Here is a 21,557-nt window from a genome sequence, read left to right as displayed (position 1 = left end):
AAAGAGAAAATGATCACACAGGCGCACATGCAGAGATAAGCAGGGTACAGAATGACCCTGGGCAGACACTGCAGCAGTCAGGTGGAGCCAGGGAAGGATCAATAACTTAGGCAAATGAATAAAAAGGGGGAAGTTGCAGCAGAGTAGTCCATCAATCCCTGTCTGGGCGACAACCTCCTGGGAGTCCCCATCACACCGACTCCTCAGAGTCGTATTTAAAGTCCTGCAGGATGTCACTCAGGGCCTCCTTATTCTTTATGATGCTGCAGCAGGGGAGACAGATGAAGGCATTAGAGCAGGGCTCTCCAACTTTGTCCCCGGAGAGCTACCATCATGTAGGTTCACTCCAACCCTAATCTAGCACACCTGATTCTAATAACTAGATGGTTGATAAGTTGAACCAGGTTTGGAGCGAAAACCGAACTGGGGTTGGAGCGAAAACCTACAGGAGGGTAGCTCTCCAGGAACAGGGTTGGAGAGGCCAGCATTAGAGGATTGCATGCATTCCCTGTGAGTAGTCTGCATGCAAACAGCAGGTAGGTCTAATGAGAAATGACATCAGTGATTGCACATGGCAATGGAGCAACTTCACGAGACACTGAGCTGCCCCTGCAGCTTCAACACTCAGCAGTTTGAGTCAGCACATTGAGGGAATGAGTTGGTTAATGGGGAGACAAAGCCCTGAAAGGAAGAGTGAAATCTGCTCTTACTCCTGCTTGACCTCCTGGATCTTCTCCTGACAGCCCTCGTCTTCTGGGTGATCCTGAGCCTTCTGCTTTGCCAGCTGCAGCTTAGCCGTCTGCGGACAATGAGACATGTGTAAACCATTTAACAGACGTGGAGCTGGAGCAATCAAATGTTAACACCAGCCTGGTCCAGACTAGAGACCAATCCTCAAAAAGGGCTTTAGTTTTTGAGAAACCCCTACCCGACATAGAACAAAACACAACCATATTTTTTCACATCTCTTATGGCTCCAATTTATAAATTGATTGGTTGTGTCAAAATATCTTTCTGCAAAAGTGGTTAATTTGATAGATATTGTGACTTAAACTTAAAAAGTGCAGAATAATGCCTGGCTGGAGTGGGGGGGGGGCACATAAGCTCATGTACCCCAATATTGCAGGCTCTGATATTGCTCAAATTTGGAACAGAAGTAGTCTTGTCGATCCTTCATACACCCACAAACTACCTAAGGATAGCATAATGCATTTTGGAAATATAGACCTGTAAACACAGAGATACAAAAGGCAGAAATATACTGCTCAAAAAAGTAAAGGGAACACTTACACGACATATCCTAGATCTGAATGAAAGAAATAATCTTATTAAATACTTTTTTCTTTACATAGTTGAATGTGCTGACAACAAAATCACACAAAAATAATCAATGGAAATCCAATTTATCAACCCATGGAGGTCTTGATTTGGAGTCACACTCAAAATTAAAGTGGAAAACCACACTACAGGCTGATCCAACTTTGATGTAATGTCCTTAAAACAAGTCAAAATGAGGCTCAGTAGTGTGTGTGCCCTCCACGTGCCTGTATGACCTCCCTACAACGCCTGGGCATGCTCCTGATGAGGTGGCGGACAGTCTGTGGTGCAACGTGGCGTTGGTGGATGGAGCGAGACATGATGTCCCAGATGTGCTCAATTGGATTCAGGTCTGAGGAACGGGCGGGCCAGTCCATAGCATCAATGCCTTCCTCTTGCAGGAACTGCTGACACACTCCAGCCACATGAGGTCTAGCATTGTCTTGCATTAGGAGGAACCCAGGGCCAACCGCACCAGCATATGGTCTCACAAGGGGTCTGAGGATCTCATCTCGGTACCTAATGGCAGTCAGGCTACCTCTGGCGAGCACATGGAGGGCTGTGTGGCCCCCCAAAGAAATGCCACCCCACACCATGACTGACCCACCGACAAACCGGTCATGCTGGAGGATGTTGCAGGCAGCAGAACGTTCTCCACGGCGTCTCCAGACTCTGTCACATGCTCAGTGTGAACCTGCTTTCATCTGTGAAGAGCACAGGGCGCCATTTGCCAATCTTGGTGTTCTCTGGCAAATGCCAAACGTCCTGCACGGTGTTGGGCTGTAAGCACAACCCCCACCTGTGGACGTCGGGCCCTCATACCACCCTCATGGAGTCCGTTTCTGACCGTTTGAGCAGACACATGCACATTTGTGGCCTGCTGGAGGTCATTTTGCAGGGCTCTGGCAGTGCTTCTCCTGCTCCTCCTTGCACAAAAGGCGGAGGTAGCGGTCCTGCTGCTGGGTTGTTGCCCTCCTCCACGTCTCCTGATGTACTGGCCTGTCTCCTGGTAGCGCCTCCATGCTCTGGACACTACGCTGACAGGCACAGCAAACCTTCTTGCCACAGCTCGCATTGATGTGCCATCCTGGATGAGCTGCACTACCTGAGCCACTTGTGTGGGTTGTAGACTCCGTCTCATGCTACCACTAGAGTGAAAGCACCGCCAGCATTCAAAAGTGACCAAAACATCAGCCAGGAAGCATAGGAACTGGTCTGTGGTCCCCACCTGCAGAACCACTCCTTTATTGGGGGTGTCTTGCTAATTGCCTATAATTTCCACCTGTTGTCCATTCCATTTGCACAACAGCATGTGACATATGTCAATCAGTGTTGCTTCCTAAGTGGACAGTTTGATTTCACAGAAGTGTGATTGACTTGGAGTTACATTGTGTTGTTTAAGTGTTCCCTTTATTTTTTTGAGCAGTGTATAAACTATGAATATTTATGATGCATGTAAGCCTTCCTTTTTAGTAGCTGATTAAAAGGGCAGCTTTCCAAATCAAATTTGCTCTTATTCAGTGCTGTATGTTTCAGCCTGACACAAACACAGTTAAGTGTTTTGATGTTGTGGCTATTGTAATCTAATCAGCTCCAAATAAGACAAGTGGGCTCAGACACTGAAAACTGTCCTTTAAAAAATGTTTGCCCCTACTCTTGCAGTTACGTTAGGGACATCCCTAGATTTGCCTCCTTTTCCAATATGACGACCAAAATCCAATATGGCTGCCACAATAACATTAAATGGTGGTTAAATCACTTGTATATAGAGATGTTTTGAGACATTTCAGATGTGTACTATTCTTATGTATATGTTCTGAAAACTATTTTGGTGCAATTCAAAATAGTTGGGAATTCAATATGCCTTCCATAATTACTCAAATCTTTGTCTGGATAAAAAAAAATGTAAAGGCTGCAGACTGCTCGGCATGGCAACACCAAATATTCCAAGTCACAAGCCTCTGAGGATCAATGAGACAACTGGGACCTCCAACGAAAGGGAAGAAAATCCAACCCTGGACTCGGACACCCTCTCCCCAACTCTAAAACTTGCCCCCGCTATTTGTTAAATTGCCCCTCCAGGATTGGGCTCTTAATTAAGTCACCTCCTTATCAATTAGAAGTGAGCTTTGATTCATGGATAATCCAATACGGCTGCCTGAATCCAACATGACCGTACGCTGGCTCACTGCATTCATGATGCACAGCTGCACTCTGAAGCTGTTCAGGTTGAGCCGACTCATGCATTGTCTGGGAAACTTTGCAGTAATCCCAACATCTGTTTAAGGACATATGCCATCTATGGCAAACAAGAGGCCCCTTAGGATGGTCAATTTTAAACACAGATGCTTTATGTCATCGTTTACAGTGACTTGGGATTGACTTAGTGGCCTTTGTGCACTTTGCTTGACAAGCTCCACCTCCTCTGCAATCCCTCTACAGTCCGGGGATCATCTTAAAATGTATATGGAGCTGTGCTACGTCCCACATAATGCTTCTTAGTCAGTCTATGACCTACACAAGTAACCTCTAACTTCTTATGGGCAGGTGGGACGGTTGCGTCCCACCTGGCCAACATCCGGTGAAATTGCAGAGTGCGAAATTTAAAAAAACCAAATTAAAATATTTAACATTCTTGAAAATATGTGTTACACATCAAAATAAAGCTTAACTTCTTGTTAATCCAGCCGATGTGTCAGATTTCAAAAAGGCTTTACGGCGAAAGCAAACCATGCGATTATCAGAGGACACATGAAAATCATATTTCAACCAGGCAGGTGTGCCACAAAAGTCAGAAATAGCAATATAATTCATGCCTTACCTTTGAAGATCTTTTTCTGTTGGCACTCCAAAATGTCCCAGAAACATCAGAAATTGTTGTTTTGTTCGATAATGTCCTTCTTTATGTCCCAAAAATGTCAATTTATTTGCCGCATTTGATTCAGAAATACACCGGTTTCAACTCGCCCAACATGCCTACAAAGTATCTAATAAATTACCTGTAAACTTGGTTCAAACAACGTTCCTAATCCAACCTCAGGTACCCTAAAACGTAAATAATCTATCAAATTTAAGACGGAATAAACTTTTTCCAATTCCGGATAAAAACAACGTGAAGCGCGCTCTAGTTCACATGCATCAAAACAGTAGAGTCCACCTGGAGTGACTCTCCAGGTGTTGACATCTAGTGGAAGCCATAGGAACTGCAACCAGGTTCCTAATAATAAGGGTATCCCATAGAAAACAAATGGAAAAGCCTATGACCTCAATTTTTCTCCCCCCTGGATGGTTTGTCCTCGGGGTGTCGCCTGCCATATCAGTTCTGGTATACTCAGACAATATTTTAAGTTTTAGAAACTTTAGAATGTTTTCTATCCAAATCGACCAACTATATGCATATCCTAGCTTCTGGGCCTGAGTAACAGGCAGTTTACTTTGGGCACGCTTTTCATCCGGAAGTGAAAATACTGCCCCCTACCCAAGAGAGGTTAACCTGAGGTCGCATCACCGGTTCAGTTACTCTCATCTCCTGCTGGGCCTGCCTCCGACTGTAATCACAGCCAACTACTCAGTTAATATCAGCCAAATTACCATCCAAACCAACTTCCAAAGGACTATGTAGGACAGAACTGCAGGACTTTTTGCCACATTCCACATAAAAAAAACACCCACAGATGAATTAGGCATGGAAAAATCTAAAGGCAGGTCTGTTTGTCACAGTCCTTTCAGACTCGCCTTTACAATCAGACAACTAATCATTAAAACTACTGGAGTATCCCCTGCATCCAAGATGAAGTAGCAGTCAGACATCTTTGTCCTTCTTCTTGTCGTGTCCCATGTATATCTTTTTCTTCACATATCTTTTTTTATATTTTTCTAAACCGCAACTTCAAAATACTCTACTGCAACCCGCCTCATCCAATGTGATGTGGATGTTTTTTCTAAAGTATTTTTATTTACCTCGGAACTGGAATTCCCCAACAGAAGCTAGCCAGCTCACTAGCTAGTAGTCAGCTAACCACTGCTAGAGGTCATCAGCTAACCTTTAGCTCGGAAAGCTCTCGCCAGTTTGTACAACGCAATTCAAACCAGAACATACCGGACCCATTTTCTCTCCATATCCCCAGATTCCTACTGCAAGCTCTGAACCTTTTCACCTGGATCGTCGCAGCTTGTCTAGTTCACTGTAAGCTTCCAGGACATCACTGAGGACCTTTTTAGGACGTTCTCAGGACTTCAACTTTACTAGTCATTAGGACGTTGCATGATGTTCCCAAGGGAACGTCCCTGCAAACAACGAGTCATAAGGACGTCCCCGGAACGTCACAAAATGGTTGCCTAAAGTGGTTCGTAAGCTGTGTCATGGTCCCCTGGAGGTTTTGTCTAGTGCCTGATTTGTCCCAAAGGACATTTTTAGGACATTCTTGAGATGTTGTGTCATGGTCCCCCGGATGTTTACAAGTCATTTAACCTCCATAAAAATGGTACTATGGCAGCATATTGGAATTAAGGTAACATCCATCGTGGCCCCAAAGACAATCTGTGACTTAATCACAAGAGTAGGGGCTAAAGTAACAAAATCCAAGGAATCTTGGACCCCCAAAAAATCTAATTCTGATGTCTGAGCCCACTTGTTTTCCTTTGAGCAAATTACAATAGCCACATCAAAATCCATGTGTAAATGTATGTATTCTTGTCAGGCAGGACCATACAGCACTGAATGAGAGCAAATTTCACTAATCAGCTACCTTAAAAGCAAAGCTTACATTCATCATAAATATTCATACTTGACATTGTATGTTTACACGTCTATATTCCCAAGACGCATTAAGATTGTGCATGTAGGACAGACAAGTGCCTACTTGTATTACATTTGAGCAATATCAGCTCTTGCAATATTGGGTTTCATGAGCTTATGCAGCCCATCCCCCCAGGCATTATTCTGCACTTTGAGTTTAGGGGGGTATCTCACAATATCTATTAAATTAACCACTTTTGCAGTAAAATACAACAATCCATTTCATAAATGGGAGTCATTTGGGATGTGGGGTAGGGCCATCTAAAAAATGTGGGGGCCTTGCCACTAGCCTAGATCCAGAAGAAGGAAAGTCAATGCCAGACTTCTGACACTATGAAAATTGATAGTATGGAAAATGTAAGACATTATTTAAATCTTGTTAAATTCCCATTTTTACTGACAGATTGAGCTTCACATTACAATTGTGCATTACAAAGCATGATCATTAAAATATGTCTACTATGTGTCAATTGTTGCACAATTGCTTCTCTATTGATGACAAGGTAAATTCATTATTGTTATGTTCAATTGCTGAACAATGAACACTGATGAAGCAGGAAATACAGGATGGGACACATTCTCAGAGGAGAAATCTGACCCCTTGTGGCTGACTGATGGAAGTCTGATGAACCTTGGAGGTGATGCACTACTGCAGAAGCCTCAAAACAGGTCCTAGTAGGGTCCTAGAGAGCTACTGGGCGTGCAGGTATTTGTTCCTGCCCTTAAGTAACACACCGGATTCTGCTAATCATGGCCTAGAGTGTGAAGATCATGATTTGAATCAGGTGTGATATTGATGGTCTAGAATAAAAGCAAGCACATCCAGTAATTTCCAGGACTAGAATTGCAGAACATTGCACTGCAAATACATGCATGTTCAACTGAAAACTCATATAAGCACAGGTCCCGTGTGGCTCAGTTGGTAGAGCATGGTGTTTGCAACGCCAGGGTTGTGGGTTCGATTCCCACGGAGGACCAGTACGGGAAGAAAAAAAAAATGTATGAAATGTATGCACTCACTACTGTAAGTGGCTCTGGATAAGAGCGTCTGCTAAATAACTAAAATGTAAAAAATGTAAAACTCAATGCTTGATATCCACATGTAATCCCTAAGCACCAACATCAGTCAACTGAGCACTGTTACAGCAACACAGAGTCTGCACTTCGATTCATTCCCATTAAACCTGGTGTAAAAAATATGCTACACAATGAATTTTGCCCATGTTTACACCGATACAATCTTTCAATTTGGGAAGTGTGAGCAAGTGCACACTGGGGGCCCGGTCCCAGATCTTGCCAACTCCATTGCTCATAATCAAGCCATGTTTGGCATGACAATGAATGACAAGAAGGTGGCAGGATAGCACAAACTGACTGGTACAGGCTAAAATTTGGTTACGGAGTTGGTTATGGTAAGTTCAATTTCGGTTAGTCATTTTACAGGTCAGGAGTTTCCTTAAAGCATATCCCAGGCCAGTGTACTAGGTAAGAGAGAGTCGTTACCAGTTCAAGCTTCTGCTTTTCTTTACTCTGCAACTTGTCAATGTGTTCGGAGAGATCTGGACGATCGAAGTCTTGGTGCAGCCGCTCCTTTATCTCTAGCACCTCCTTTGAGAGGCCACAGAATGCCTGCGTTATCTCATGCACCAGCTGCCTGTAGTGGTCAAAGTCATAGTGGGGCCCCGTCCTCAAGTATGCTTCATGGCCTCTGGAGAGAAATAAACATGTTAGTCCATCTTCACCTACTTTAAGTGAACAGAAAGGCAGGAAGTGCATCTATATATCAACTGTGAATAATGCAGGCCTACTTACTCGTCAAAAAGCCTGTACGCTTCAACCCTTTCAGCTTGAACGGCATAAAATCGATGGACCAATGCTTGAAAGTCTGTGGGTACCTAGGATGGAGAGAATGGGAAGACAATGAAAAAAAAAATAGACCTGTGAGTGGTGAACAACATTAGCAAAAAAATTGCTAACTACAAGTTTATTTTATTAGCTAGGTAACAGTAGCTTGTCTCAGTTAACTTGCAAATAGCAAACTATTTTGGGGAGGTGGTGTTACACTGACATGGTAGACAACATTTTTAACTAGCCATGTTTACTACCTAGCTAACTAACTTTATACATCTAATTAGCTAAAGATAGTTATAGCTAGCTACTTCCACAAACGTGCCTACTTGGCATTATAAACTGGGTAGTTCGAGCCCTGAATACTGATTTGCTGACAACAGTGGTATATCAGACCGTATACCACGGGTGTGACAAAACATGTATTTTTACTGCTCTAATTATATTGGTGTAGACCATCATTGTAAATAAGATTTAGTTCTTAAAAACTGACTTGACTAATTAAATAAAAGGTTACACAACCAGTTTATAATAGCAATATGGCACCTCGGGGGTTTGTGATATATGGCCAATATACCACGGCTAAGGCCTGTGTCCAGGCAGTCCACGTTGCGTCGTGAAAAACAGCCCTTTTCCGTGGTATATTGGCCATATGCCACACCTCCTCGGGCCTTATTGATTCATTATAGCTAGTTTCTTGTTCGGTGTCGCCTATGTTGTTCAGTTAACCCACACGAGGCAAGCTAACGTTAGCCAGCTAACTAGCTTTCATATACAAACTGGATGTTGTTGTCTCAAATAAATGTAATGCAATAAACAAACTTACCATGTCAATTTTGTCGAAAATGTCGCTGTACAGTTTGGTTAATAAGCGAGGTGTAAAACAGTAGCGCGTATCGTTTTGGCTTTGTTCATCATGATTCAACTATTTTGAAGACAAGTAAATATACCTCCTGTTTATGTGCATCCTTCAATTCTGTCCGATGGTACAACTAGAACCCGAAAGGTTGCTAGAAAATGTAGCATAAAAGTAACGTTAATAGTGGTCCATATTTATTGTAGATAAATCTAAACGAGTTCATAAGTACATTTTGCATTTTTTATTTCAACAAACAATATTGTATTTGTTGAACAAGTAACACAGGCTAGAACCCCATCCTAGGATTTGTTTCAAGCCGAACATAAACGTTGTTGTACACGCGGTTCACTTGAAAGTAAAATGGCGTCAAGAAGAGTGTCATCGGTTCCTAAAAGTCAGAAACGTACCCTTGGAGATTCAAAAAGGTAGCTGAACATGTTCTTCGTCAATGTAGAAAGCTAATATAATTGTATGTTTACAAAATATGAATCAAAATTGATGCACTTTTACTGATGTAACTTTGATGGTGTGATCAGCTGCTAGTTGTGTTGACACGTTACAATAAAATCTGTACAAACACGGATACGTAGCTATGTGCTGTCATTATCTTGTGGATCTCATCATCAACTTTGATCAGCTGCCTTTACCCTTAGGCTACGTGTGTACGTTTTTGTTATTTTCAGTTCCAAAGCTGTGATTGAAAACAGCAATAGCAACAACAGTGGAACTGGAAACACCAGCAAACCCAAAGGCAACAGTAGTGGGAATGGAAATAAAACAAAATGTAAGTTAGAAAGAACCATTTAAATGACACATAAAACCTTGTTTTACAATTATCAATGTTACAGATAACATTATCCTATTTTCAGCTGGTGGTACAATAGTGAAGTCTCGATATCTACAACCTGTTGAAAAGGCACCTCTCACCAAGGTAGTGTTATGAGTTAATGTCAATTGCAGATCTCTGTATTCACTTTAATAGTTAGTTCTCTCAAAATGAATTAACAAATTTCACCCGGTACCTTTCCACAGAACAATTCGCTCACCAATGAGTCCACCCTTGTGTCACCAAGGCCTGCCTCACCTAAACCGGGTAGTGTTAAACCACGGGTGGGGTCTCCCGCAAGGCGTTCCATGGCTCCTCAGTCACTTCACATTCCTACTCGTAAGTGCTTCCAGTGATTAGTGAGATGTTTGGCTGTACTTTACCGTGGCCAACCTGTTTATTTTTCCAATGTCTTTGGCAATGTGTAGTTTAGTGTAGAGAGCCCTGAGATTATATGCGTACTTACTACTTAACACTTTCTATTCTCCAGCAATGATGTCCAGTGTCCTTGAGCCTTCACAATTAGGAAGAAGTATTCTGCAATCCACAATCTTAGATGGTCACTGTCTTCGCCCTGACTTTGATGTCTCTGCCATTAAAGGTAAACTGTCCTTTTATTCAGATCATGTTGATAACAAACCAACATTTGGGAATCAACAGTTAAGATGCTATGTCTCACCTATATTACAGACAAGACAGTGTTACAAAATGCAGCAGTAGAACCTGAAAGAAACGATGAACATGAAAAGAGACTCCTAGAGATGCAGACGTTCTTGTTGGCCTACCTCACAGCCAAGGTAGCTATTATATTTGGAATATTTCTTAATCAGACATGTTTTATTGGTATTTCACACCTTAAGGTTAATCTTTTTTCCCTTTTTAACTACTCTGATGGTTCGGTGAATTCAGATGGAGAATAATAGCCATAAATTGAAGGCGGAGGCGGAGGGGCGTATTATAGCCGTGATGGAGGAAGAGGAGCTGCTACGGAAGGAAGTCCATGAGAAGAAGCGCCAGTACCTTCTCCTGGAGAAGAACAAGCAGCTGGACGACCTGCTCGATTTACAGGTCAGAAGTAATTTCTCTCCAAATATAGCCTAAACAAACTTTGATGTAAAAACAAATTGTTATCCTGTGTTTTTTTGTGTGTGTTATCATTATGGGATGGTTGTTGATATGAATTCTAAAAATGCAAATTGCTTGTTGTAAAATCCTCTGATCTATGATTTGATTTTGAATAATCGGACATTTTATATTTTCAGATCACAGCACTAACTCCTGTGGCTGATGCCGCCAAGCAGTTCACACAGGAATACAAGTCTTTTGCCACCGCAGTTGACACCACACGACATGAGCTGCCAGTGAAGAACTTCTACATTGACGGGGATAGAATGACATTTCTGGGTTGGTATTATTCCATTCAATTTGTCACATTACTGGAAAGTGAAGAGAACCTTGGCGTTAACTGGATTTACCGCTTATGCATAGGATCCCCCCCGACCCCAACCCCCCAATGAATGTGTTTGTATACAAAAACCGTGGTTCCTACCCATTCAGATAAAGCCACTGCTAGCCTGAAGGAGAGTGAGGAAGTGTTGCTGCAGTGCACACAGGGAGCTCACCATGGCAATGAGAAATCTGCTGAGTGCCTGAGAGGGGTGAAAACTGCTGCACAGGACATCAGCAAGCAGCTCTCAGGGTAAAAACAGAGATTACAGTGACTTAAGACATGTCATTTTTAGTTTATAAGTCTTTTGAAACCATTATGAATGATCAGCTTGCTTTTTGACTGGTGTATTTGCATTCACGCTTAAGGGTAAGTGTTTTTAAACTGGTCAAGATCAATCACTTGAAGACACTTATGTATTCCAAAGATATGATGAACAATGAATGAATGAACATGTAGTGGGTTTGTTTTGGTGACCATAGGATTTACTTCTTCACAGGGGTTTTTCAGAGTTATTGGAGCTGTCATCATTGGTCAGTCGGCAGACTGTTCAGATTCAGCAGGCCTTGGAAGAGGAGCAGCTTGGATTGACAAGAGTTCAGGAACTCTATTGCCCCAAACAGTGAAGCAGCATTGAGAACATTGTGTAGAATGTACAGCCTATAGTTAAGGAATAAGGCCGAGGGGGTGCGGTATATGGCCAATATTCCACCACTAAGGGCTGTTCTAATGCAATGCGGAGTGCCTGGCTACAGCCCTTAGCCGTTGTATATTGGCCATATATTACAAACCCCCAAAGTGCCTTATTGCTATTATAAACTGGTTACCAACGTGATTAGAGCAGTAAAAATAAATGTTTTGCCATACCCGTGGTATACGGTCTGATATACCACGGCTGTCGGCCAGTCAGCATTCAGGGCTCGAACCACCCAGTTTATAATTTTTGTTAACATACAGTAGTTAAATTACTTGAATTACTGACCATGGGAATTATTTTGTGAAACTTTTTATTAAATTGTATACATCAATATGTAATAGCTGTTCAAAATCCTTATTCTTGGAATACATTTCTGTTTCCTCTAAGAGTTAATTATAAAAAATTGTATCCATATGATGTTGCTGCAAGTATACATTGTATCACTGTTATGCCTCTATCACACTGACAGCGTCATTACGTTTTGCTACACCAGAAGTACAGTACATTCATTTTCAATAGAACTTTGCGTTGCAGTGCGTTCTATGTGGTGCATATGTTGGAGTTATCGAATGTACAGTATGAATCAAATTGCATGCGTAGACAGCATGAACGAAATAGTAGCAGAAGGTGAATGTTGAATGTTTTTTTGCAATCATATCTAGATGATGCTGCTTAGCATTTTGAACAATGACGGTGTAAGTGTGATCGAGGCGTTACGCCTCTGAGACCGACAGCATCACTGCATCAATATTTTCTTTACTGGATGTGTGTGCAACAAAAGTTGAAACATTCACCTTTTGCAACTGTTTGTGTCAAGTCTAAGCATACAATTTGATGTATAAGTTTATGCACGACAGAACGCACTGCCTCTGCAACACAATGCTGTAAGGCAAATGCAGTGTTCCATTGGAAGTTAATGTTCTTCTGGTATACCAAAACGCAATGACGCTGTCGGTCGGATCATTTTACATGCTAGTCGAAAATGTAAAGTTTCTGACTTGCTGATTCGTTAAACGCGGCACGTGTATAACTACAGTTAGCAAGTCAACAACTGGTACGTGAGCGCAGCAACGTTTGTTGCAAAACATCAGTTTGCCAGATATGGGCTGTCCATACCACCCTCTGTAACACTGTCCTCGATCGCATGGCGCTATTGCCATACCAGGCAGTGATGCAGCCAGTCGAAATGCTCTCGTTGTTCTGGCACCACACTGCCAGGTCACTGACCTTCTCCCTGTAAGCTGAGTCATCGTCACCAGTGAGCAGGCCTATCACCGTTGTGTCGTCAGCAAACTTGATGGTGTTGGAGTCGTGCGTGACCATGCAGTCGTGGGGGAACAGGAAGTACAGGAGGGGACTAAGCACACACCCCTGTGTTGAGGGTCAACATGGCGGAGGTGATGTTGCCTAAACACATAGATGCAAGACAACCTGGGTGGGTCCTAGCTAGTTGTTTTTTGACTAGTAAAATACACTGAATAGGTAGATAATTGCAGTGTTTATTCAGATATGACACACAGAGCACAACTCTTAAATATAATTGAATCACAAGAACAAACTTGCATATTTCACAGCAAAGATAGAGATTGGAGGGACATAGGTAGGCATGTAGGCCACCAGGCAGACAGTCAGAACCGTGCATCGGGAATGTCAAGAGCTAGGCTATAGTTACCACAATGCTGTATTTAACAATTTATTGGAGTGCAATGTCTCATGCAATTTCAATAAAATAGGGGGAATCAATAAGTAGGCTGAGCTATTCTACACTCAACAGACTGAAGACCAAACACTAGCGTGTTTCATTGTAAAGAAAAAGAGGAGCAGGTGAGGGAGAGAGGATCTGGGCAGGTAGAGAGACAGTCAGTACCATGCGCATAGGCTACAGTGCATTCGGAAAGTATTCAGACCCCTTGACTTTTACATAAGCATTCAGACCTTTTACTCAGTACTTTGTTGAAGCACATTTGGCACTGATTACAGCCTCAAGTCTTTGGTATGACGCTACAAGCTTGGCACACCTATTTGGGGAGTTTCTCCCATTCTCTGCAGATCCTCTCAAGCTCTGTCAGGTTGGATGGGGAGCGTTGCTGCACAACTATTTTCAGGTCTCTCCTGAGATGTTTGACTGGGTTCAAGTCCGGGCTCTAGCTGGGCCGCTCAAGACCATTCAGAGACTTGTCGCGAAGCCACTCCTTCGTTGTCTAGGCTGTGTGCTCAGGGTCGTTGTCCTGTTGGAAGGTGAACCTTCGCCCCCAGTCTGAGGTCCTCAGCGCTCTGGAGCAGGTTTTCATCAAGGATCTCTCTGTACTTTGCTCCGTTCATCTTTGCCTCAATCCTGACTAGTCTCCCAGTCTCTGCCACTGAAAAACATCCCCACAGCATGATGCTGCCACCACCATGCTCCACCGTAGGGATGGTGTCAGGTTTCCTCCAGATGTAACGTTTGGAGTTCAGGCCAGAGTTGAATCTTGGTTTCATCAGACCAGCGAATCTTGTTTCTCATGGTCTGAGAGTCTTCAGGTGTCTTTTGGCAAACTCCAAGCGGGCTGTCATGTGCCTTTTACTGAGGAGTGGCTTCCGTCTGGCTACTCTACCATAAAGGCCTGATTGGTGGAGTGCTGCAGAGATGGTTATCTTTCTGGAAGGTTCTCCCATCACAGAGTAACTGTAGAGCTCTGTCAGAGTGACCATCGGGTTCTTGGTCACCTCCCTGACCAAGGCCCTTCTCAATGATGGAGGCCACTGTGTTCTTGGGGACCTTCAATGCTGCTGAAATGTTTTGGTACCCTTCCCCAGATCTGTGCCTCGACACAATCCTTTGTCTGAGCTCTACTGACAATTCCTTCAACCTCATGGCTTGGTTTATGCTCTAACATGCACTGTCAACTGTGGGACCTTATATAGACAGGTGTGTGACTTTCCAAAACATGTCCATTCAATTGAATTTACCACAGGTGGACTCCAAGTTGTAGGAACATCTCAATGATGATCAATGGAAACATGATGCACCTGTGCTCAATTTCGAGTCTCATAGCAAAAGGTCTGAATACTTATGTCAATCAGGTATTTCTGTTTTTAATTTTATACATTTGCTAAAATTTCAGAACATTTTTCGCTTTGGGGGTTTGATGGGGTATTGTGTGTAGAATTCTAAGGAATTTGTTTTATTTAATCAATTTTAGAATAAGGCTGTAACAAAGTGGAAAAAGTCAAGGGGCGCTGTATATCTTGGTAATCTCTAACTAGCAATGCCTTGTACATTCTCCAAAAGTATATTAAAGTATATACAGTATTAGGCTATAAATGAGTATGGCTAAGCTTTTCTTCATTGTGCCAGTGTATTTAAGTTAAACATCGCCAAATGCATCAGTTTAATTAGGCCTAAATGTGCAATAAAACGTATTGCCTATAGCTTATTTAATTAAACCCTGGCTGGCTGTTGGTTTCTTAGGTCAGGGCTCTCCAAACCTGTTCCTGTATACATTCCTGTAGGGTTTCGCTCCAACTCCAGTTGTACCTAACTTGATTCAGTTTATCAACCAGCTAATTATTAAATGAATGCGCTAGACTAGGGTCGGAGTGAAAACCTACAGGTTGGTAGCTCTCCACAAACAGGGTTGGAGAGCCCTGTCCTAGGCAATAGATCGCAAAGCAGCATCCCCGCTAAACTTTTTAAAAACGGCAAGTTCACTTTCTCGTCCATAAACACAGTCAAGTGCAAATATGGTCCAGCAGCTCAAATCAGCAGGATGTGGGGCATTTATTAGGAAGGACGTCTACCATGGATGGATCGCTACAGTAATGATTATGATCTCACTTCATCAACTTAAATATTATGTGGAAGGGAGACCTATACATTTGGCAGTCAAACACAAGTTATCAGTGTAGCCTAATATCGCCTAGACATGACGTTGAAATATCTTCACGCCTTCAATAAAAACCTCCACGCTTCCGTGGTAACAGTCAATTCAATTGGGAAAAAAATTAAGAATTACAGGTGGCAGTTTGTAACAACGAATCCTTTGTGAATCGTCCTCTGGAATAACGCACATGCTTGGATAATAATTACAAAACCAACGTCTCTAGTTATACCCGTACGAATAGGGATATAACGTGTCAAAGAATAGGCTTATCTGCGTACAGTGCGCCGCATCATCCCATGGGATCTGTCAAGCCTGCACACAGCAGAAATATTACTGAAATACTCTAGTTCCTACACATCCCCTTCTATATTCAACCAAAATAGGCATTTTGTAGGCAAATGGCCTGCATCATGCTCATGTCAGTCCTCTAGAACGCAAATGTAGTCTTCCTAGTACGACTAAGCAATAATGAGGTGGTGTGTATGTGTGTGCACATCCGTTTCAGCGTATTTTGGGAGTCGAACAAGAGTCGACTCCTTTCATTCCAATCAAAAGAGTGGGAGTCGACTCTAAAATTCCTTGAGTCGTGCACCACTAGTTTTTATAAGCATGAGTCCATAAATGTTTCAAATAGACTGCCAATATGCCAACATTCCATTCAAACACTGCAGTCTATCTAGACAAGTTGTAAATGCAACAACTGATATTGTATCATATCAGTTGATATCACTGACAGCTTTATCACTCACAGCTTTCCAATAAATCTGATACATTTATAGGCTTTTTTTATGCAGAAACTTTGTATAAAACCCGTATAAACTGTATTTATAATCATATGACAATATTTTAGGTCGATTATAATTCCATTCCCCAATTTCTGATACATCACATGCCTTATTTTTATTTTACTGCATACAGTTCATATAAGGAACTCCGTCTATTTAAATAAATAAATTAGGCCTTAATCTGTGGATTTCAAATGAATGGGCAGGGGTGCAGCTATGGGTGGGCCTGAGAGAGCCCACCGGGGACCCAGGCCCAGCCAATCAGAATGAGGTTTTCCCCACAAAAGGGCTTTATTACAGACAGAAATACTCCTCAGATCCCACATGTGAAGAAGCCGGACGTGGAGGTCCTGGGCTGGCGTGGTTACACGTGGTCTGCGGTTGTGAGGCCAGTTGGATGTACTGCCAAATTCTCTAAAATGATGTTGGAGGCAACTGATGGTAGAGAAATGGACATTCCTGCAGTCAGCATGCCAGTTGCACGCTCCCTCAACTTGAAACATCTGTGGCATTATGTTGTGTGACAAAACTGCACATTTTAAAGTGGCCTTTTAATGTCCCTAGCTCCAAGAATACTGAGATGTACTTGATTTGACTGAATTAAGTTATTATTATTATTATTTGTAAATAAAATTGGTTTAATGTGAATGAATGTTACAGTTGAATGGTGTTCCCATAAATGTTTTACATGTTACACATAACGTTATCATGCGTTTGATTATAAAGTTGCTCTTTTGGACAAATCCAACATATTATGGTCCTTGAAATGAAATAATTCACAGCACTGTAAATTCAGTATGACCGAGATCACCGATCATACAATAGATTTGTGTCATGTACAGAACCAAACAAATGGTGTTTTATGTAATACATTCTGATAACATACATTCTGTATATATATATATTTTTTTTACTTCTGCTGCCTATGGTTTTCCAAATCAACTATTTTTTAAGAATTTGATCTGTTTCCTTTTATTTTTAGTTGACTACTACTACTACCAGCTCTATTGATATTTGAGTGTGTGTTGCCTCGGAAGTCAGGCTTCTCACACACTTCAACGAGATGACATTTGAAAGGATGAACACGCGAGGCTAGAGTGGGTGTGACAGGCTGCTTCCCTGTGAATTGTGTAAAGCGCTGATCGACTGTATGGAAGTATGCAAGTGCTCATTCAGGGGAGATGAGTGTACCGATTTCTATTACAGTTGTCAGTGCTGACAATTTGCCACTTGAGGGGGCCAAAGGTTTATCTGAGCAGTGTGAGCACCACAAGCATTGAAACCCAGATTATGAATTTGACAGGTTAATTTGAAAGAACCTGCTATTTCTTCTAACACTATTCTTTGTTACACATCCCCAGGTTAAGAGGTTTGTCATGCAATATTGCATTCAAACAACGTTAAATCAAATTCATAGTTGGCTCTATTGTTATTTCAGATTAATCAAAGATCATGCCTGGGTTAATTAGGCTGCTAAGTAAACTGAACACTGATTCGTACAAAATGTAATGCCAACTGCCAGGAGATCTTACTCTTGACTAGACAGTCACATGATGGAAAGGAGTTTAGCTGTACTTTATTGTCGTTAAGGCCACCGAGGCCAGGGCTATGAGTGACTTGTCTGAACTGTTGAGTCTGCATGAACTAGGCTACTAGGAGCTGTTCTGACTCGCACCAGCAGGAACAAAAGCTTTGAAAAGCAGGAACAAAAGCTTTGGAACTTCAAAGAGGCTAGGAGGCACAGTTGGAGACGAGAAGGAAAGCAGGCCAATAAATTGATAAACATGATCTAACATCTCTTTTCTATCGTGCGACATTTGAGGGGGCGGGAGGACACTAATAATATGTAATGCTGAAATATGAGAGAACGGAATTGAGGCGGATGAATAAAGCAAGCAAAAAGAGGACTATGTGCATTGAGGTCTGCAGAAAAAGCAGTGGTGTAAAGTACTTAAGTAAAATACTTTAAAGTACTTCTTAAGTCGTTTTTTGTGGTATCTGTACTTTACTATTTATATTTTTGAAAATTTTTACTTTTACTTCACTACATTCCTAAAGAAAATAATGTACTTTTTCCCTGACACCCCAAAGTTACATTTTGAATGCTTAGCAGGACGGAAAATAATTCACACACTTATCAAGAGAATATCCCTGGTCAACCCTACTGACTCTGATCTGGCGGACTCACTAAACACATGCTTCGTTTGTAAATAATGTCTGAGAGTTAGAGTGCCCCTGGCTATCCGTAAATAAATAAAAACCTAGAAAATATGGCCGTCTGCTTTGCTTAAAATAAGGAATTTGAAATCATTTATCCTTGTACTTTTACTTTTGATACTTTTACTAAAGTATTATTTTACTGGGTTACTTTTACTTGAGTCATTTTCTATTAAGGTATCTTTACTTTTACTCAAGTATGACAATTGGGTACTTTTTCCACCACTGGAAAAAAGCCAATTGCCCCGAAACGGGATTTCTAGAAGTGGGATGATAACTTGATCCTCGCTTGCCGATTCGAGGCAAAAATTGGCGCCCACACATCAGTGCTTCAATGGATAGGCTACGTAAGAATGATAGGCTGTTCGAAGCAACTGTACATTTGAAGATTTGAGAGAAAGTTACGTCTGAACTCTTGAGAGTGACTTTATAACCCACCCCACGGGAAACTGAATGTAGGCTACTATTGAAAATGTGGAGGTCCTACTGGACAGCGTTGAGTCTGTCGTGGACTTTCTTCATCTGCAGAAGTTATGCACAAGAAAGACAGTAAGTGGTTGACCTAATTTTATTGTAAATTAACATGTTGCCATTTTTACTGTAATAAGCAAAACCACCAAGCTTCACCTCTGTTCACACCAAGTTTAACAGATCAATCACTGCCTAGTGTGTTACTTTTACAAATAGCATTGTTTTGTATTTCTATCGTTTTTGATCATTAACGAGAAGCTGCATTTTGTATTTAAGGAATGAATACTGGGTTGTTGGAATGACATGCATTTATCAAGGGTGTTTGTTCATTATGCCATGAATGTGAAACAATGTATTCAACTCACTTTACACGTTCAGAGCCCTAGTTGTGGTTGGATTGATAGTGCTGTCCGAGTTAAAAAAAATAAAGTCGTTTGTATATAGGTCCCTATGACTGCTCTTCTACTGCAAGAAGTATTTTAGAGCTCATTTACAAAAAAATTGTCAGATTTGCAACTTTTCTGTTTACATTAGCCTTGGATGTTTTTTCACTAGTTACCGCAGCCACAAGTCAAAATTGGCTATATCCTAAAAATTCATGAAAACAACAATTAGCTCTTTTTAAAAAAAAGGTTAGGTTAGACATAATGTTAGCAGTGTGTTAGTCAGTGCTAGACCAGGACTGAAATAAGTGCTGGTACACATTTTCGGTGCCGGTACCGTTTATATTTAGGTGCAGGAACTTATATTTAGGTGCAGCTAATATTCTATAGGACGAAAAGTCGCTCAAGCAGTTGAACATTTGAGGTGCTGGTACTCCGCTCCAGTGAGCTCCTGCCCAAGTCGAGCACTGGAATTTAGAGTAAAGGTTAGGTTTAAAATGTGATTTTAAAAAGATACATTTAGCCATAATTATGACTTTGTGGCTATGGTAACTAGTGACGATCCTTGTTTCTGGTGCGGCTAAAAACTCATTCCTGCTTCATTTGAGTGAAGCTATAAGCATACCGTAAATACCATAGTATATCGACAAACAAAATAAGGATAAAAATTCTAACTATACAGGAGCTTCTCATTTTTAAACCATATTGCACATGGTTTTGCACACTTGATTAATGCAATGATTCACAAACGTGTGGGTATTTTAAGCCTTTAACTTTCAATTACTGGTATTGAGTTAATTATCTCAGGGACATCTCTATGTATTGGCCAATGACAGGCTTTGAAGCCACTAGTCGGCCATATTGGCACTACCCAGAAAAAGCAGTCATCCAAATCAAAGTTTATTAGTAGTGCACATACATAATTAAGCATTTTTCTCTGCACCCGCTATAACATTTGCTTATGTTACTAGCTCCTCACAATGCTGTATAATGTCAAACAAGTACACACATAATAAAAAATGTATTTAAAAAAATCTAAGAAATAAAGAAATGTCGGAACGAGTCCAATTAACAACCCAAATAGCACTGTAAGAGTAATCTAAATGTAATCTATACGTACAGTGCATTCGGAAAGTATTCAGACCCCTTGACTTTTTCCACATTTTGTTACGTTACAGCCTTATTCTAAAATTGATAAAATATTTTTTTTACTCATCAATCTACACACAATAGCCCATAATGACAAAGCGAAAACAGGTTGTTAAAATTTTGCATATTTATTATAAATAAAAAACAAATACCTTATTTACATATGTATTCAGACCCTTTGCTATGAGACTCAAAATTGAGCTCAGGTGCATCCTGTTTCCATTGATCGTTCTTGAGATGTTTTTACAACTTGATTGGAGTCCACCTGTGGTAAATTAAATTGATTGGACATGATTTGGAAAGGCACAAGCCTGTCTATATAAGGTCCCACATTTGACATTGCATGTCAGAGCAAAAACCAAGCCATGAGGTTGAAGGAATTGTCCGTAGAGCTAAGACAGGACTGTGTCGAGGCACAGATCTGGGGAAGGGTAGCAAAACATTTCAGCAGCATTGAAGGTCCCTAATAAGAACACAGTGGTCTCCATCATTCTTAAATGGAAGAAGTTTGGAACCACCAAGACTCTTCCTAGAGCTGGCCGTCTGGCCAAACTAAGCAATAAAGGTAGAAGGGCCTTGGTCAGTGAGCTCTGTCAGAGCTCCAGAGATCCTCTGTGGAGATGGGAGAACCTTCCATAAGGACAACCATCTCTGCAGCAGTCCACCAATCAGGCCTTTATGGTAGAGTGGCCAGACATAAGCCACTCCTCAGTAAAAGGCACATGACAGTCTGCTTGGAGTTTGCCAAAAGGCACCTAAAGGATTCTCAGACCATGAGAAACAAGATTTTCTGGTCTGATGAAACCAAGATTGAACTCTTTTGGCCTGAATGCCAAGCGTCACGTCTGGAGGAAACCTGGCACCATCCCTGAAGCATGGTGGTGGCAGCATCATGCT

At 41.6% G+C, this 21,557-nt stretch overlaps 3 protein-coding genes across 6 annotated transcripts in view; 2 read left to right on the top strand and 1 right to left on the bottom strand.

The window, feature by feature from the left end:
* Nucleotides 1-8,894, bottom strand: rex1bd (required for excision 1-B domain containing; the record flags this gene model as incomplete). Its single annotated transcript, NM_001165268.1, is given in 5 exon segments — nt 1-263; nt 711-799; nt 7,619-7,823; nt 7,928-8,010; nt 8,790-8,894. Coding segments are annotated over 5 exon segments (453 nt in total). The 3' UTR covers nt 1-190.
* On the top strand, nt 7,790-12,130 carry haus8 (HAUS augmin like complex subunit 8). Of its 3 annotated transcripts, none has more exons than XM_014169730.2 (10): nt 7,790-8,055; nt 9,506-9,606; nt 9,692-9,753; nt 9,855-9,987; nt 10,139-10,249; nt 10,339-10,445; nt 10,558-10,716; nt 10,911-11,052; nt 11,206-11,347; nt 11,595-12,130. In XM_014169730.2, exons 1-10 carry the CDS (start codon nt 8,036-8,038, stop codon nt 11,719-11,721), a joined length of 1,104 nt encoding a protein of 367 aa, XP_014025205.2. In that variant the 5' UTR covers nt 7,790-8,035; the 3' UTR covers nt 11,722-12,130. The 3 variants fall into 3 exon arrangements, with proteins under 3 accessions (XP_014025205.2, XP_014025204.2, XP_014025203.2); XM_014169729.2 differs by lacking the exon at nt 7,790-8,055 and adding an exon at nt 8,959-9,247; XM_014169728.2 differs by lacking the exon at nt 7,790-8,055 and adding an exon at nt 8,976-9,247 and having other exon boundaries at nt 9,476-9,606.
* A 6,768-nt stretch (nt 12,131-18,898) lies between these two features.
* The window catches only part of LOC106584419 (C3 and PZP-like alpha-2-macroglobulin domain-containing protein 8), a 53,495-nt gene continuing 50,836 nt past the window's right edge, over nt 18,899-21,557 (top strand). For both annotated transcript variants that reach the window (XM_045706020.1, XM_014169727.2), the window contains exon 1: nt 18,899-19,206. In XM_045706020.1, coding sequence (XP_045561976.1) covers nt 19,130-19,206 — 77 coding nt within the window. In that variant the 5' untranslated portion in view covers nt 18,899-19,129. The remainder of the gene's footprint in view (nt 19,207-21,557) is intronic.

Source organism: Salmo salar, chromosome ssa23 (genome assembly GCF_905237065.1).
Source record: "Salmo salar chromosome ssa23, Ssal_v3.1, whole genome shotgun sequence".
Lineage (NCBI taxonomy): Eukaryota > Metazoa > Chordata > Actinopteri > Salmoniformes > Salmonidae > Salmo > Salmo salar.
Note: the sequence above shows the minus strand (reverse complement) of the source record. Positions and strands in the feature narration are given on the sequence as shown.

Coding starts and splice junctions, on each gene's coding strand:
- haus8 (XM_014169728.2), top strand. CDS start 9,183: ATGGCGTCAAGAAGAGTGTCATCGGTTCCTAAAAGTCAGAAACGTACC. Junction 9,607..9,691: donor GAATGGAAATAAAACAAAAT/GTAAGTTAGAAA, acceptor TCCTATTTTCAG/CTGGTGGTACAATAGTGAAG. Junction 10,717..10,910: donor ACGACCTGCTCGATTTACAG/GTCAGAAGTAAT, acceptor TTATATTTTCAG/ATCACAGCACTAACTCCTGT.